This window comes from Crotalus tigris, unplaced genomic scaffold (genome assembly GCF_016545835.1).
Source record: "Crotalus tigris isolate CLP2741 ecotype Arizona unplaced genomic scaffold, ASM1654583v1 scf7180000019364.2947544272:3078424, whole genome shotgun sequence".
NCBI lineage: Eukaryota > Metazoa > Chordata > Lepidosauria > Squamata > Viperidae > Crotalus > Crotalus tigris.
Genome location: NW_024097500.1, coordinates 177,877 through 195,045, shown reverse-complemented (window position 1 = coordinate 195,045; position 17,169 = coordinate 177,877). Strand labels below are relative to the sequence as shown.

At 55.8% G+C, this 17,169-nt stretch overlaps 1 protein-coding gene across 7 annotated transcripts in view; it reads left to right on the top strand.

Moving 5' to 3' along the window:
* The window catches only part of LOC120316471 (leucine-rich repeat and fibronectin type III domain-containing protein 1-like protein), a 29,380-nt gene extending 12,413 nt beyond the window's left edge, over positions 1-16,967 (top strand). For 2 of the 7 annotated variants that reach the window (XM_039362120.1, XM_039362121.1), the window contains 5 exons: positions 5,316-5,566; positions 8,629-10,036; positions 14,912-15,507; positions 16,279-16,398; positions 16,848-16,967. In XM_039362120.1, the coding sequence (XP_039218054.1) occupies positions 8,649-10,036; positions 14,912-15,507; positions 16,279-16,346 (2,052 nt within the window). In that variant the 5' untranslated portion in view covers positions 5,316-5,566; positions 8,629-8,648 and the 3' untranslated portion in view covers positions 16,347-16,398; positions 16,848-16,967. Of the gene's footprint in view, positions 1-1,007; positions 1,591-2,164; positions 2,475-5,315; positions 5,567-8,628; positions 10,037-11,201; positions 11,318-14,911; positions 15,508-16,278; positions 16,399-16,847 lie in introns of those variants that run through there. The other 5 variants (XM_039362122.1, XM_039362119.1, XM_039362124.1 and 2 more) reach the window with 5 other exon arrangements.
* Positions 16,968-17,169: the final 202 nt, after the last annotated feature.

Here is a 17,169-nt window from a genome sequence, read left to right as displayed (position 1 = left end):
ACAATTAAGCCAACATTCCTGTTGCTAAGCGAGACAATTGTTAAGTCAGTTTTGCCCCACCTGTCTTGCCACAGTTAAGTGAATCTGATTTTGACTTCGCTTGTCAGAAGGTTGCAAAAGGAGATCACATGACCCCCCCGGGACACGGCGACCGTCATAAGTAGGAGCTGGTTGCCAAGCATCCATATTTTGATCACGTGACCATGGAGATGCCGCAACCGTTGCTAAGTAAGTGTGAAAAACAGGCATAAGTCATTTTTTTCAGTGGCGTTGCCACTTTGAACGGTCACTAAATGATATGTTGTAAGTCAGGGACTATCTGTATAAGAGCTTCTGCAGCCCTGTCGATTCTCCTTGCTCTCAAACCTCTTCAGACGGGCGCTCTGCATGCCGGTCCACGCACGTCATGTGTCTCCCAAAGGGAAAATGGTGAATTTTCTTGTTTTATAGGGTTACTATCCAGCGCTTCCTCAGGTGAGAAGTCTTGCTGGTAAGTTGGCATTTTAATATCAGAAGGGGAGGCTGGGCAGCTCCTGGGATCCCGCCTGCAGGAAGAAAGATGACTTGGGGGGATCCCAGGCCTGCCAGATTTGTGACCTGCCAATTTTTAATTCTTTGGCTCTTGTCCCTCAGCGCTCCGAAGGCTAAGTGGGTTAGGACACATTATTATAGATTTGAGGGTAGCTGCGCAAGGGTGACGTGGATATGATTTCTAAGGATTTCGGTGCTGTCGAAAGCTAAACAAACTGCTTGGGTGTTGTGTGTGTGTGTGTGTATGTGTGAGAAAAGAGAGTGAGGGTGTAAAAACATCCCTCTTAAATCTGAGTCATATATACAGGGTAATCCTAGTGCTAAATCTGCATTTTTTCCCTATTTATTTGTCTAATCTCCAATTCACACATTTGCATGCGAGCATCCCCTTCTCTCAAAGGGCCTTAATTTACAAAGCGACACAATCGCTCCTGGGGAAGTGTGTGTGTGTGTGACGGCGGTTCTTATAAAACACAAAACAACAAGGCGGCGTGGGGAAATAAGTCACATTTTAATTCCTGCCACCCAACCAAAATTAGCATCGCCTTTGCCTTGAAACATCTGCCTGGCATCAAGGAGGCAGCGAATTTTGCTTCCCCGGATCTCAGCCCGCAGCCTCCGAATCTTCTCCTGCCGGTCCCGGGAACCTCCGGCGCATTTGGGGTGGATTGGGCTCCTTTGCCGGCCCTGATCCGTCTCTTCAACAGCCGGACCGGATCGCTCCCGGAGGCTGCCTTTGTTATCTCGGAATGGAAAGTTCCGACGAAGTTACACAGAGCTCTTCCGGGCCTTTCCCCGTTTCCCCTTTCCCGAAGTCAGAAAATTGCACGCCCGTTTTTCCGAGCCAGCGGGCGAAGCGCGACCCTCGGGGGCTCCCCAACCGGAGCGCAGAAATCCGGGCGGGGGAGAGGAGGCCGCCCCTTCCCCTGCGGGGAACCAGCACCTAACGGGAGGCTCCGCTATGTCGTGCTTTGCACATGCTCAGAGAACGTCGCTGCTGGTTCCGGCTGAAGCTCTGGCCAAGCGCCGGCCGGATCGGGCTACGGGCTGCAGGGAAAGGTGCGGACGGGTCTCGAGGCGGACGCGCTGCCCCCTCCAGGATGGCCGGCCAGCAGCCGAGACGGGCCTCCTGGCTTGGGTGGGGGTCCCTCGGCAGCTCTGCCCCCGTACGGCCCCTCCTCTTGCTTGGGGGGCAGCGGCGGCGGCGGAGGGAGGGAGGGCGGGCGGGGGTCGCGGGGGCTGCCCCCTCCCCCGGGGCCGTCTGGGCGAGGCGAGCCCCGCGCACCCGCAACCGGGGCGTCGGGGGCGCGCGGAGCAGAGCGACGGGGCGGCTGGAGTGGGGGGCGGGCGCCGCCTTGCCGGCCCCGGGAGCGCGTCCGGCACTTCGCGGGCAAACTTTGCCGCCGTCGCAGCAGCGGGGGCGGGCGGGGCGCGGCGGCGCTGGCTGGGCGGGGGCGGCCACGCGTGGCCGGGGGCGGGGCCGGGCCTTGCAGCGGGAGGGGGCGCAGGGGAGCGCCCTCCGCCGCGCCTTGCCCGACCGCCGCCGCCCCCGCGCGTCCGAGGCTCCGGTTGGCTGCGCCCGCCAGGCCGCTTCCCGCGTGGGGAGGGCGGCGATCGCCGGCAGCCCCGCCTCCAGGGCCCGGCGGCGGCGGGGAGGGGCGCTCGGGGCGGGGGAGGCGCCGTCCGCGCCCGCCCTGGTCCGCCTCTCCTCGGGCTGCCGCGGGCCGCTTGGTTCCTCCGCCCGAGCCGCTGCCCGGCGGCTCCCCTCGCAGCCCGGCCCGCCGCAGCTGCCCGCCGACCATCCGCTGCTCCGCGCCCTCCCGGGCGCCGATGGCCGCGCCGCCGAGGCCGGCGGGCTGCGGGGGCCGGGCGGAGGCCGTTCCCCGCCGGGACTGGCTCGAGGGACGGCCGGGCGTCGGCGTCGGGCCGGCCTGAGGATCCAGGTAAGCGGCTGCCGGGCCGGGGTCGGCTCTGGGGGAGGGGCGCGTCCGGGGGCTTTGGGGGGCGGCTGGTAGGTCGGCTGGGGGAGACGAGGCTTAGAAGGCGAGGGGGAAGGGCCAGGGGCTTCCGAGCACGTGCAGAGTGCTTGTCCCGCACAGGGAGCCCCTGTTGGTCGGAAATAATTGACCCCCCCCCGTGGATGCTTCGGTGCAAGGCGCGTTCGAGGGGTGGGGCGTGCCTCTGAGCATAGGCAGAGCGCCCGTCCCTCGCTGCGGAGGAGGCCCAACGCCGTGTCCTTCCGAGCGGTGGCCTGGCTGGACAGCTCCCGGCCGGGCTCTGGCCGAGCGGCGGGCTTCGGGGTCCTTGGTCGCCCAGGAGGGAAGGAGACCCCCCGAAGCCCTCCGCTGGAGCCGCCCGCTCCCCCCTCCCCGCGGTTCTTTGGGGTGGGGGAGTGAATGTCACGTGCTCTGGGACAGACCGATCATTGCTAATGCAGCATTAATATGGTTCCGGCGCTGCGTGTTTGGGGGTCTCGCGCTGATTCTCGGATCTCGCCCGCAGAGCGAGGGTCTCCCCGGCCATTGTTCCCTGGGAAAGGGAGGCGACTGCGATGCCCGCAACGGCCCCTCCTCTGCCGGGTCCCCAGGATCTGGGGGCCTTTGGGGGACAGCCATCTCAGGGGGAGACCCCCCTCTTCCTGGCATCAGATCCCGCATCCCCCGGCCTGTTCCCGGCCTGTTGGGCGAGTCAGGGCTGCCCCGGCTGGCATCGTGGCTGGCACAGCCCAGTTCTTCAGCCAGGAGGACAAAGACAACCAGCAAAATGTCTTTATCTGTCTGTCAGGATCTGCCAGTCAGGTGGTGCCTGGAGGAAGATCCTGTTTCTGCTCCAGCAGCCCCCCCCCCCCGTTGAATAGGGATGGAAGACCCCTCTGAGATCTTTTCCCTTAAAAACATGGGAAGACAGTGGGCCAGAAAGCGAGGGAGGAGGGCTATCTGAATTTAAGGGGGGGAGGGGGGCAAAATCATCTTTACATGGAGGAAAATTAATGGAGGGGGGCTCCCGGAAGGTCTTCTGCTTGTTTGGACTCCAAACTGTCTCCTTTCCTAACTGCATTTCTCCCCCCCTCCATCCTTCACCCCCCCCAAATGGCCTGGCCTTGTTTTGCTTGGCTGGGCCTTTGGAATCAATTCCATAACAGCAAACAAGCCTGGAGGTTTGCAATCCTAATGCATCGGGCAAACGATGTAAATTAGTGACAGATTGCATGCATTAATTGGGGCAATGCGAATCTGAACTTTTTTCAGTTGGAAGAAAAAAAAATTGAACAAGTGTGGGGACTTGTGTTGCTGGTTCAGGAATTCCCAGGCCTTCATTTTTTTCCCCAGGGAGATCAAAGACTCTGGTTACTTTGGGGCGGGGGGGGGGAGGAAGAGGGTCTTCCGAATTTTGCTTTGAGGGCTGCTTTTATCAGGGTCTCTGAGATTAAAGATGATCTTGCTTTGTTTTCTTTCTTTTTTGTTCAGAAATCTTTGTAAATACAGAGAGGACTGAACCTCTAAGACAGGTGTCCAACCTGGGTGACTCTAAGGCTTGTGGACTTCAACTCCCAGAATTCCCCAGCCAGCTATGCAATCTGTCTCTAATTTACATCCTTTGCATGATGCATTAGGATTGCCTAGCTGACTTGGGGAATTCTGGGAATTGAAGTCCACAAGCCTTAAGAGTCACCCAGGTTGAGAAACTCTGCTCTAGAGAGAAGCTAAAGAGCAGAACAACCAAGTTTCTCCTTTGGGGAGGGGAATATCGCTGCCCCCAGCCCCCTGTTCTTGGTGCGAGTCATCGGATCCTAGATGCTGCGGATATCCCGACATTCATTCTGCTGGTGGATGAGGTGGGGGGGGTCAGGAACGCAGGCGCCTGCGCTGTAGGAAGAGTCCAGTTGGATTCAGGGCAGGGAACCAGGGGCTGCATTTCGTGTCCCTTGGACTCAGCTTTGCGGCTGTGCAACCTGCATCCTCAGCTGGGCAGCCTGTGACTCTCCAGCTGTTGAGTGGACTTCCCTGCTTCTCCTGCTCTTCGCTGATTGGCCAGGGATGATGGAAGCTGGCGTTTGTCCCACCTAAAGGACTAGCACCATCCCCTACCGAAAGTTGCCGGGCTTTTCAGCTCCTGATCTTGAAATCCTGCCTCCACGCCTCGTTTAGTTCAATAGAACAGAAATATAAACTACTCAACAAACATTCCTTTGAATGTTTGGAGGTCTTTGAGTTGCCAGCTTTGGAGCCTTCTGCCCTACGTCGCGGCATGGAGGTTTCAAAGCAAGTCACTTGGCAAAGCTGGGGCAGGGTCTGCCCAGAGCCCTGAACAGCCCTTGACTTTGGGCTTCAGCGGAGAAGCCCGGAGGAGATGAGCAGCATGAGCGTCGAGCCCCCCCAAAAGGCCCTCAAGAAGAACAAAACAAAGCAATTGGTAGTCTGGCCTCTTTCATATGTTATCATAGAGTGATCTAGCCTAGAATTAAGGAGAAATTTCCTGGCAGAGAGGACAATTAACCAGAGGAACGACTTGCCTCCAGAAGCCGCGCGCGTTCCATCATGGGAGGCTTTTAAGAAGAGACTGGACAGCCAGCTGTCTGGAATGGTCTAGGGTCTCCTGCTTGAGTAGGGGGTAGGACTAGAAGACCTCTAAGATCCCTTCCGACTCTGTTATTCTGTATTCCATTCTGAATGATGCCCTCGTCCTGGGCTGCTGAAAGTTTGCCCGTCCCAGATGTTCGGTGTGAAAAATGCCTCCTCAACTCTGGCGTCTGCCTTTCCAATGTACTTTTCCTTTCCTTCCAGCTTAAGGCTTCTTGGGGGCTCCACGTCACTTTCTCTATTAGTGAGACAAATTGCTGCACAGTGCACGCTCCAGCACTGCAACTTAGTTCCACGATTCAGCTGTGTGTAAATAAGAACTGGAAGAAGCTAATTCTGAAAGAAAGAAGGGAGGCCCCAGAGCTTGAAAATGCAGGCGAAGCATCACTGGGTTTGCAAGCGCTGTTGAGCTCCACCACTCCAGGAAGGCACCTCTTCTTGCTTTTTCTGCAAAGGTACTTGACACGTTCTCAGAGGCCTTCCTACTTTCCTTATTCCAGGGGCAGTACGGTGTAATGGTGAGAAACATCCTGTTCTGAATGTTTCCTTGAAATCTTTAAGTAACTTAGAGCATTTCAGCAAAAAAAATTTCTCCTCGAAAAGCAATGCAGATAGTCTTCGACTTATGACGATAACTGAGCCCAAAATTTCTGTTGCTAAGCAAGACAGCTAAGTGAGTTTTGCCCCATTTTACAATCGTTCTTGCCACAGTTGTTAAGTGAATCTGGCTTCTTCCCCACTGACTTTGTTTGTCAGAAGGTTACAAAAGGGGATCACGTGACCCCGGGATGCTGCGACCGTCGTAAATATGAGTCAGTTGCCAAGCGTCTGAATTTAGATCACGTGACCCCGGGGAGGCTGCATGAAAAATGATCATCAGTCATTTTTTTTATTGCCATTGTAACTTTGAACACTCACTAAATGAAGTGTTGTAAGTTGAGGACTGTCTGTGATGAGAATTTTGGACACTTTGCAGTTCCCAACTGAAACCGTTCAAGAACACGCGAAGCGGTTTGAACATGTAAAGAAATTGCTTATTGATACAGCCAGCTGAGCTCAGCTTTTAATCATCACTTTGACCAGCCGAATTGTAAAACGATTAATCTGCCATTTCCAGCAATGAGAATGCTAATTGCTAATTTAATTTGTAGAGGGGCCCTCCTATTTTTCTTCTAGAACTGCATTTTTCAAAGCCAGCTGCAGCTCCAGTTACAGGCAGGATTTCTAATTGACACCGTTGCCTCCATTAAAACTTACTCTAGGATCCATATTGAGTTTTGACAATGTGCCCAAACGCTGAAATATTTAATAAGAGGCTGAAATCTATAGGCAATAAGCCACTATAAATGACCTCATTAGTTAATACCCTAATAGCAATCGTTCTAATTTGCAGCCAGCATTAGCGGCTGGAGAAGGCTGAGGGACGTCACTGCCCAGCTTCTATGAAGCCCTAAATCAGGGGTGTCCAAGCTTGGCCATTTTAAGACTTGTGGACTTCAACTCCCAGAATTCCCCAGCCACAGGTCTTAAAGTGGTCAAGCTTGGACCCCCCTGCCTTAGGTGCTGATTTTGACAACCACGGAAATCTCTGGGTGGACGTGTCCCATCCTTTCTGAGGCCACAATAAATAAATTGAACCGAGGCCTCTGCACCCACCATCACCTTAGAAAGGTAGCGGGCGACAGCATTCCCCTTTGCCTCCCAGATATGTAGGGACTACATCCTCATCGTTCCCAGTCTTGACAGAATAACAGAGTTGGAAAGGACTCTGCAGGTCTTCTAGCTGGCTGGGGAATTCTGGGAGTTGAAGTCCTTAAGTCTTAAAGTGAGGAATCCTGGGAGTTGAAGTCCACAAATCTTAAAAATGGCCAGATTTGGAGAGTCCTGAACTAGAGCAGGGGTTCTCAACCTTGGCAACTTTAAGACTTGTGGACTTCAACTCCCAGAATTCCTCAGCCAGCTTTGCTGGCTGAGGAATTCTGGGAGTTGAAGTCCACAAGTCTTAAAGTTGCCAAGGTTGAGAACGCCTGAACTAGAGGATTTATCAGTTGAGGCCTGGACTTCTGCCAGCCAGAGTCACGTCCTCCTTGCCTGTTCTGCTGTCAAGGAATGTTGCTGTGCCTTTACGACAATGGAAAAGATTAACGGCAACCTCATAAACTTCCTTGCTCGCAGGTGGAAGTCTAAGCAGGTGATTGGGTGCCCGCTGTTGGTTCCTCCAAGCGGTTGGCATTTTCTCAGCTTTGCTACCCAGGCTTGGATTTTTTGCAGACTGAGGGGGGTCTTAGCTAACACTTGGGATGCCCCCCCTCCAATTGCTTTGCTGTGAGAAGTGACAGAAGAGAAGCCCTACAAGCTGTTTTCTCCTTTGTATACTTAGAGGGTTCTGGCGTAGTGGGCATATTTAAATCTTGAGTTTATTAGCTGGGGAGGGTCCCCCCCCCGTTCTCTCTTTTCCTGGCTCCGTTATTGTTTAAATGGCAAAGGGAAAAAGTGGCTGGCTCCAGGCAGAGATTGAGAAGACCCCAAGGGGCTGCCCTGTGGAAACGAGCTCCTCCTACTCCCCCTCCCCAGAATTTCCAATATAATGTCTAGGAGTGGCAGGAAAAAAAAAGGAGGGGGCTTATAAGCGGAAGAATCCACTAAACGGCCTTCCGATTCCGTTTCTTGGTTATGGATTTGGGGGGCTTACCTTTTGGAAAAAGAGAAATCGATATAGCTTTATGTGGAGATTTAAGATTAATTAAGTTGATAAAAGATATTTACTACATTCCTCCTGTGTTTGCTCACTAAGTATTTGATCATGAAATATTCATTTTCTGGCTGGGTGTTTACAACGATGCTGGACGGCAAGGTTTTGTCTTTATGGTAATTTTTTTCCTTTCGCATCCCTGGGCCTCAGCCGGCTCATCTCATCACCTGGGAACCTGTTTTCTTTGGAGAAGAGAAAGCGAGGCTGGATTTTATAGGGGGAATAGATAGTGCACCCCAGAAAATAATAATAGTAATAGTAGTAGTATATATATATTATTCAACTCCCAGAATTCCCCAGCCAGCTAGAAGACCTGCAGAGTCCTTTCCAACTCTGTTATTCTGTCAAGACTGGGAATGATGGGGGATGTAGTCCCTACATATCTGGGAGGCAAAGGGGAATGCTGTCGCCCGCTACCTTTCTAAGGTGATGGTGGGTGCAGAGGCCTCGGTTCAATTTATTTATTGTGGCCTCAGAAAGGATGGGACACGTCCACCCAGAGATTTCCGTGGTTGTCAAAATCAGCACCTAAGGCAGGGGGGTCCAAGTTTGACCACTTTAAGACCTGTGGCTGGGGAATTCTGGGAGTTGAAGTCCACAAGTCTTCAAGTGGGGAGTTCCACAAAATTTATAGTGTACAAATTTGGAGATTCCTGAGCTGGAGGCTTCATCAGGGGAGATCAGGAGTCACCCCTCTTTCTCGTCTTCTGGAGGAGCCCACGGAGCAGGCCGCCTCCTAACCTCTCCCCGTCCTTTGCCTTGCAGCCCCCTCCCTGACCAGCACCATGGAGGGCCTCCTGCTGTGCCTTCTGGTGGTCCTGGCCCACCTGGCCCGAGCGCAGGTGTGTCCCAAGCGCTGCATCTGCCAGAACCTCTCGCCCTCCTTGGCCATCCTGTGCACCAAGACCGGCCTCCTCTTCGTGCCCACCGTGATTGACAGGCGCACGGTGGAGCTGCGCCTGACGGACAACTTCATCACCCTCATCCGCCGGAAGGACTTCTCCAACATGACTAGCCTGGTACACCTCACCCTCTCGCGCAACACCATCAGCCACATCCTGCCCTACGCCTTCGCCGACCTGCGCAGCCTGCGGGCGCTGCACCTGGACAACAACCGGCTGCTCCTGATTGGGGGCGAGCAGCTGAAGGGGCTGCCCAACCTGCGTCATCTCATCCTCAGCAACAACCAGCTGCAGGACATCTCTCCCGCGGCCTTCGACGACTTTCTGGGCACCTTGGAGGACCTGGACCTCTCCTACAACAACCTCGTGCGGGTCCCCTGGGATACCATCCACCGCCTGCACAACGTCAACTCCCTCAGCCTGGACCACAACCTGATTGACTTCGTGCCCGAGGGGGTCTTCACCAACCTGCTCAAGCTGGCCCGCCTGGACATGACCTCCAATAAGCTGAAGAAGATCCCGCCGGACCCCCTCTTCCTGCGCATCCCGGTCTACGCCAAGTCCAAGGGCTCCCCGCCTTCCTCCCTGGTGCTCAGCCTGGGGGGCAACCCCCTGCACTGCAATTGCGAGCTGCTCTGGCTGCGGAGGCTGGCCAGGGAGGATGACCTGGAGACCTGTGCCTCGCCCGGCGACCTGCTGGGCAAGTACTTCTGGACCATCCCCGAGGAAGAGTTCATTTGCGAGCCGCCCGTCATCACACGTCACACGGGCCGCCTGGTGGTCATGGAGGGCGAGGGGGCGGTCCTTCGCTGCCGCGGCGTGGGCGACCCGGAGCCCTCCATCCACTGGGTCTCCCCAGAAGGCAAAGTGGTGGCCAACACTTCGCGGACTGCCTCCTACGACAACGGCACCCTGGAGATCCTGATCGCGGCCATCCAGGACACGGGGGTCTTCACCTGTATCGCCTCCAATGCTGCCGGCGAAGCCACCACGTCTGTGGAGCTGGTGGTCAACCTGCTGCCGCTGCTCTCCAATGCCACCACCCCCAAGGTGCCCGAGGCCGTGGGGCCTTCGGACATCCTCACCTCGGCCATGGCCACCCTGCCTCTGGGCACCAACGACACGGGGCCCCCTCAGGACAAGGGCGTGGTGGCCACAGAAATCTCCTCCTCTTCCGTCCTGATCCGCTGGTACCCCCAGTGGCACATCCCCGGCATCCGCATGTACCAGATCCAGTACAACAGCTCCTCGGATGACAACTTGGTGTACAGGTGAGCTGGGTCATCAGTGGCAGCGCTTGGGAGGCCTTTAGGTTGGGGGGGACAATATGCCGCCAGGGGATAGCAAGCGCTGGGCAGCCCCTCCAGGGCTGGGAGTGGCTTTCACATTCGGCTCGGGGGAAGGAGTGGCCAGGTCAGCTCCCAGTGACCGGAGGGACCACAACCTGCCTCCAGACGTTGTGGGGGCTCCACACTGGGGATTTTTAAGAAGAGATGGGGCAACCGTTCATCTGAAAGGGTGTAGCAAAAGGGTGTCCAACTTGGGAACTTTAAGGCTTGTGGACTTCAACTCCCAGAATTCCCCAGCCAGATTCACTTAACAGCTGTGTTACTAGCTGAACAACTGCAGTGATTCACTTAACAACTGTGGCAAGAAAGGGGCAAAACTCAATTAACCAATGTCTCAGTTAACAACAGAAATTTTGGGCTCAATTGTGGTCATAAATCGAGGACTAGCTGTATAAGGTATGTAGACAGTACAATACAAGAGATAAAATATTGAACTAAGGTAAAACCCTAAAAAAACCACCATATTATGTCGCCATAGAATTGCAATGAGGTAGATATTTTTACTGCAAGCACAAATTACAGCTTGATATCCAAGGACTGGGAGGGGATGATGGGCTCCAGGTGCCCTGAGCCAGCTTGGAGGGGCCGATCTGCAGAAGCGAGGGGGGAGCTTGGCTGAATTCCTCAGCCTTTCCAATCCTTCCCTTTCCTTCCTTCGTGAAGGTCAGATTCCTCCCCGCCTGGTTAGGAATGCAGACCTGACAGTGAAATGCTGGGAGAATCCCAGAGGAGCCGGCAGGATGTCAGCGCCAGCCCAGCGCTCAGCTCCTTTTCGGCTCTGGCCTCTTTCTGGAGAAGCAAATCTGAGCCCCCCCCCCCCCCTGCACACAGGCTTTTTTTCCCGCCTCCAAAGGCAGGATAATTAATGCCAAAGACAGGGAATTTGCATGATTTTTTCTTTAAAAAAAAAAAAAGGTTGTGGCACCAGCTTCCCCTTCTTGCTGAATGCCGGGGAGGGGGTGGCTGGCGTGGCAGGGTGCGTGTGTGTGTGTGTGTGTGCGCGCGCGCGCGCGCGCGTGTGTGTGTGTGTGTGTGTGTGTGTGTGTGTTTAACAGGATGCAAAATGTTGTTTTCTTTCCTTTCTAAGGTGCCGAGTAAACATGAGCAGGAATCCAGCATTTTTGAGAGGTTTGCAGACTCCCTGCCGATCCCCAAACAGCTGGATCAGATTCCACCTCCTGAGCAGGGTTGCTCCTGGCTGGGGTGATTCCTTCCCTTTTCTCCTTTGCCGAGGACTCAAACCTGCTGCGTTCCAGGGATAAAATTTCAATTAAATTTCCAAAGATGGTCAGGAGTTCCCAGCCAGTCTGAGCAAAGCTCTTTCCCTGTGATTTGCTTCCATTGGGATGGTTCGTGTCTGGAACCCAGAGCCGGAAGGGGCCCGAGGGATGATCCCATAACCTTGGGCATTGCTAGTGACCCACCTTCCCTGCTCTGCCCCCCCCCAAGTGTACTGGACCACAGCTCCCGTCTCCTCCAGCCCAATATGGGGTGGGGTCTTCAGCTGTTGGCCACGGGGAGTGGCAGCTCGTGCCAGGTTAGTGCAAGACAAGGCCGAGGGGTGGGGCCCATGGGACTGGGGGCCCATCATCTCCTCCAGTCCTTAGGTACACGTAGTCCTTGACTTACAACCACAATTGAGCCCGAAATATCTGTTGCTAGGTGAGACCATTCTTAAACGAGTTTTGCCCCAGTTTACGACGTTCCTCACCAGAGGTGTTAAGTGGATCACTGCTGTTGATAAGTTAGTAACCAGGTTGTTAAGTGAATCTGGCTTCCCCCATTGACTCTGCTTGTCGGAAGGTCACAAAAGGGGATCGCATGAGCCTGGCACGCGGCAGCCGTCGTAAGTATGAGTCAGTTGCTAAGCATTGGAATTTTGATCACAGGGGCACGGGGATGCTGCGACAGTTGTAAGTGCAAAAAAGGGTCATAATTTACCTAATCAGCAAATATATCCTGTGGGACTCAAGGAAGGACTATGCCCTTCCCTCTTCTGTGGGCAAGGAGGCAGTGGGGGGGGGGGCGGCTGGCACCCCCCCCATCACTGTCCTCACCCTTGTTCTGCTTCCCTTTACTGAATCTTATGCCTCATTTTGTGCCGTCTGCCCCTTCTGAGAAGAGGGTCAGGCTAGATGACCCAGGCAGGGAAGGAGCCCCTGGACCCAGCGGGCAGGGGGAGCCCAGGCCCTGCTGGCGGGAGGGGCTGGCCTTGCAAGAAGAGGGGGGCTGAAAGCAAGATCCGAGACCCTCTGCCCCCTCCCTGGGGCTTTTCTTCCTTGACTTCACCCCCTCCAACCATCCCAGCCTCTCCGCTCCCCCCCCCTGCATTGCTCTCCCGCTTTGCAAAGAGGTGGGGAAGCTCTCTGGGCGAGGGGGTCTTCTGGGTCCCCCCACCCCACCTTTGGCAGCGGGCCCAGCATCCACTGCCTGCTGGCAGGAAAGGAATGTGGGGTGACCTACTTAGGATGCAGCATTTGAGCAGCCTTGGTGTGTGCGTGAGAGCCAGCACAGGAGGGGGGGGGCTGGGGAGGGTGAACTCCCTGATGCCTATTGTGAGTCAGCTGGGGGCGGGGAGGGGGCAGTGCGGGGAGGGGCCGGCCCTGCAGGCAGGAGAGATGGCTCAGCATCTATCCATCCCAGCCGCAGCCGCACCAGGCAGGCAAAGGGGGGGGGGGTCCTTCAGGCTCCTTCCAGTGTCGCCAAGGCTGGAGGGGGGGAGCCTCCCGAAAGAGGTGAAGGGCCAGCAAGAGGATTCTGGGATCCCGCGTGGGGAGGGTCTCTGGGGGGGCGCTGATGGCTGCCCACGCCATCTGCACTGCCCCCCTGGCTCTGCCTGAGGAGAGGAGGGGGGCTCAAGGACAAAGGGGGGGAGACGTTAACATGCAGGGCTCATTTCCCTGAGCTGAGGATTGTGAGAACCGATGCTGGTCAGGTGGTTCTGCAACGTCTCTGTGACTTTGCCTGGGGGGGGCCCTGCTCAGAAACGGGGGGGGGTAAGGAACAGATGGCAGGGGGGGTTACGAGGCTGCTGAGCTGCCTTGCTCAGGAAGAGCAGCTGCCTGCCCCCCCTGATTTAGGGGGCAGAGTTTGAGGGAAGTGCCTTCCTTTCCAAGAACTGGGGGGGGGTCTCAAGGACAGGGTGTCCCACAAACAAAGAGAGGCGTTTTCTCTTTCTGAGTCACAAACCAGGCCGGGGATGTTCTAGAGGTGGTCCTTGACTTACGACCGCAGTGGAGCCCTACATTTCTGTCGCTAAGCAAAACGGTTGATAAGCGAGTTTTGCCCCATTCTACGCCCTTCCTTTCACCGCAGTTCTTAAACCAGTAAACCCCGCCAGGGGCTTCTGCTTTCCCCCTTGGCCTGGCCGGTCAGGAGGGCGCAAACGGGGATCACGTGATTACACGGTGACCATCATCAACACGAGCCAGTTGCCAAGGCTCCGGGTTCCGATCCGGTGACCCTGGGGAGGCTGCAAGTCGTAAGGGTGAAAAACGGTCATAATTCACTTTTTTCGGTGCCCATTGTAACTCCGAACGGTCACTAAATGAACGGCTTAAGTCGAGGACCACCTGTGTTCTGCCTGCTGCATCCATTGTGCTGGATTGTCTCACAGCCCCCAAAGCAGAGGGGTGGTGCGTCTGTCCTTCGGCTGAAGACCCTCCCCCCCCCCAGGGATGCCCTGGGACCCTCCCTCCTTGGCAAACCTCTTGCAAATGGCAGATTTGGCCTGAGAGGCTGGATCCCCGTGCCAGGGAATCTGCGGCATCTTTCATCTGGGCCGGGTCCTTCCCCCCCCTCCCCGGCTCTGCTGCTGCTTTGCAAACACGTCTTGCAGCTTTAATGAGGACCGGGAAGGTGGTCTCTAGCTGCAGGGCCCGGCCCCCCTTGCGGAGCGGGACAGCTCTGCTTTGTGCCGGGCAAAGAAGAGGCTCGTCATTCGACAGAAGCCCCCTGTGAGTTTGTTGACATTTAAGCAGCTCGGCCTCTGATCAGCCTGAAAGCCTCTTAGCACAGTTTCCTCCCGGTCTTTGAAGTCCAAGATGGTGGGAAGCATGTCACGGCCGTGGGAAGCCCCCTTCAGAAGACTCTCTGCCCGCCCTGTTTGGGGACGTGCGCAGAATAGAGTGGCTGGCTCTGGGCCGGGATCAGCCGGATGGGCTCTGGGGACCTTCCAGGCGGGTGGAAGCGAATATGAAAGGAGGCTCAGGAAGGAAATTTTCACTGGAGGTTTTCAAGAAGAGACTGGACAATCACCTGTCTGAGATGGTATAGGTTCTCCTGCTTGAGCGGGGGGCTGGACTAGAAGACCTCCAAGGTCCCTTCCAGCTCCTATTCTATTCTGTTCTGTTCTGTTCCTATTCTATTCTTCAATCAATTTCTCCTGTTCTGTTCTGTTCTGCCTTGGGAGGGGGCTGGAGCTCCCCAATCTTTGAGCAGGGGGCAGCTGCTTGGATATCTTGGTCTGGCCTTACAGGAGTGGAGGGGACTTGAGTGCCAAGGTGGCTGGGGAATTCTGGGAATTGAATTCCACAAGTCTTAAAGTTCCCAAGGTTGGGCACTCTTGATATAGGGCAGGAGTAGGCAACCTCGGCTCTTTATGACTCATGAACTTCAACACCCAGAATTCCTGGTTCAGCTATGCTGACTCAGGAATTCTGGGAGTTGAAGCCCATGAGTCATAAAAGAGCCGAGGTTGCCTACCCCTGGTATAAGGTCTCCTGCTTGAGCAGAGGGTTGGACTAGAAGACCTCCGAGGTCCCTTTCAACTCTGCTCTTCTGTCTTTCTTCCCCCAGAATGATCCCTCCGACGAGCAAGGGCTTCTTGGTGAAGGACCTGGCGGCCGGGCGGGACTACCACCTCTGCGTCTTGGCCATCTACAACGACGGGCTGACCTCGCTGACGGTCACCCAGAGCCTCGGCTGCCTCCGCTTCAGCACCCTGCGGGACGGCCTGCAGTGCCACTCGCTGCACACCCAGTTCCTGGGGGGCACCATGATCATCATCGTGGGGGGCATCATCGTGGCCTCGGTGATGGTCTTCATCATCATCCTCATGATCCGCTACAAGGTCTACAGCGGCCAAGAGGAGCAAAAGACCGCCAAGGTCAGCAATGTCTACTCGCAGACCAACGGCAGCCACCCGCAGCCCCTCGCCTGCTCAGCCTCCAGACATGAGGGGTGGGAGGCGGAGAGCTGCCAGACCAGGAGGGACCACAGCCCGGCAGTGCTGGGCAAGGACTGTGAGAAAGGCGCACGGCCCGTTTCGTCCGGCAAGGAGGCAGAGGAGGAGGTGTCGTCCCCCCGGAGAAGGAGGTGGTCCAGGACGAGTCTCCACCACCACCACGGATGCGCCGGGCTGGACCCCGAGACCTCTGGAGCCGAAGAAGAAGGTAAAGGAAGACAGGCTCCTCCTTGGCTTACAGCAGTGTTTCCCAAACTTGACAATTTTAAGGCATGTGGACTTCAACTCCCAGAATTCCACAGCCAGCGTTGCTGGCTGTGGAATTCTGGGAGTTGAAGTCCTCATGCCTTAAAATTGTCAAGTTTGGGAAACACTGGTTTACAATGACCGTTAAGTTACAATGGCGCTGAAAAAATGGACCTCCAGCCATTTTTCACACTTAAAACCAGTGCTTGGCACTTGCTGTGTCCCTGTGTGTGTGTGTGTGTGCCCCGTGATCCCCTTCTGACAAGCAAAGTCAAGGGGGAAGCCAGATTCACTTCTCAAGCGTGTGACTGGCTTAACAGCCGCGAGGATTCAATTAACGACTGTGGCAAGAAAGGTGGCAAAATGGGGCACAATTAGGGGGCTCAGTTGTGGTCGGCAGCCAGAAGCCTCTGCCCAAATCTTGCCCCACCCTCCCCGACGCTTATTGGCTCCTATCCAGAGGCGCCAAGAGAAAAGTATCTCAAGTACTTGATGAATTTGCTCATGAGGACGGAGTAGGGATCTCTCCAGAGCAGTGTGTGTCAACCTTGCCCTTTTAAGAACAGGTGGACTGGGGAATTCTGGGAGTTGAAGTCCACGTGTCTTAAAGGGACAAGGTTGAGAAACACTGCAATTGAGGCAGGGGGGATTTCCTTCCTTTGCTACGCTGATTAGCTCATGTCGACCCCCCTTCCCCTTTCTGCTCCTTGCTCTCTCCCCTTGCTTTGCGCAGACCCCCCGCTAGCGGTCCCAGCCGAGGAGAGGAGGAACGCCAACGACTGGACCGGCGTCAAGATCTGAGCCCTGGCCATGGCTGGCGAAGAACGAGCCACAATCGGACCCCAGCCCCAAGGTAGGAGCTCTCTCTGCACCCACCCACCCCATAGCCACCCCATTGCCAGAAACTCGGGGGCCAATGCAGGAGAGGGCTTGCATTTGAAGAGGGCAGCTGGCCTTCTATCTTTGCACAACAGCCAGATGTGCAGAAGGGTGGCAGCTGAGTTCTCACCCAGCGCCCCCTACTGCTCCTGCTTTGCCATCCTGTGTGCGTGTGTGTGTGTGTGTTGCCATGAAAAAAGGTCCATGGGTCCTCCAAGTTTTTTAAAAGAAGAATGAGCACGCTCAAAACATGAAGACGTGAGCCATTTGGAGAGACACCGAAAGGCAGGCTGGGAAGAGACCCTGGTTGCCTCTGATTTGGGGGGGGGGGGCATGTGGAAAGTTTGTGAGAGCAGTCAGTCTGCGCTTCAGGCAGGCAGTCAAGAGTGCCAGGAAACCAAATTCTGCTGTTCTCTCTTGCAGGCTGAATCCGGCGTTCCTTGGCTGTTCCTCCACAGGGTGCTGTGGCCCCAGCAGAAGACCCAGGCGTCCCCCCAGCTCAGCTGCCTCTTCCTGGGGGGGGGGAGAAGAGAGGCTTTGGGGGTCTCACCTCGGCCTTACGGGCATCTTTCTACTGGACTCTGTTCAGGGCCCGTTTTCTACAAAGACCGTTTGTTTTTCTAAGCCACACCTGGAATTTTGTAATAAATGGAGGTGAAAATCAGGAGGGTTTCTTCCCGGGGAAGGATGTGGGTGCCTGGTATCCTTTGGGGGATATTGGGGGGGGGGGAATGGCAGAAAATGC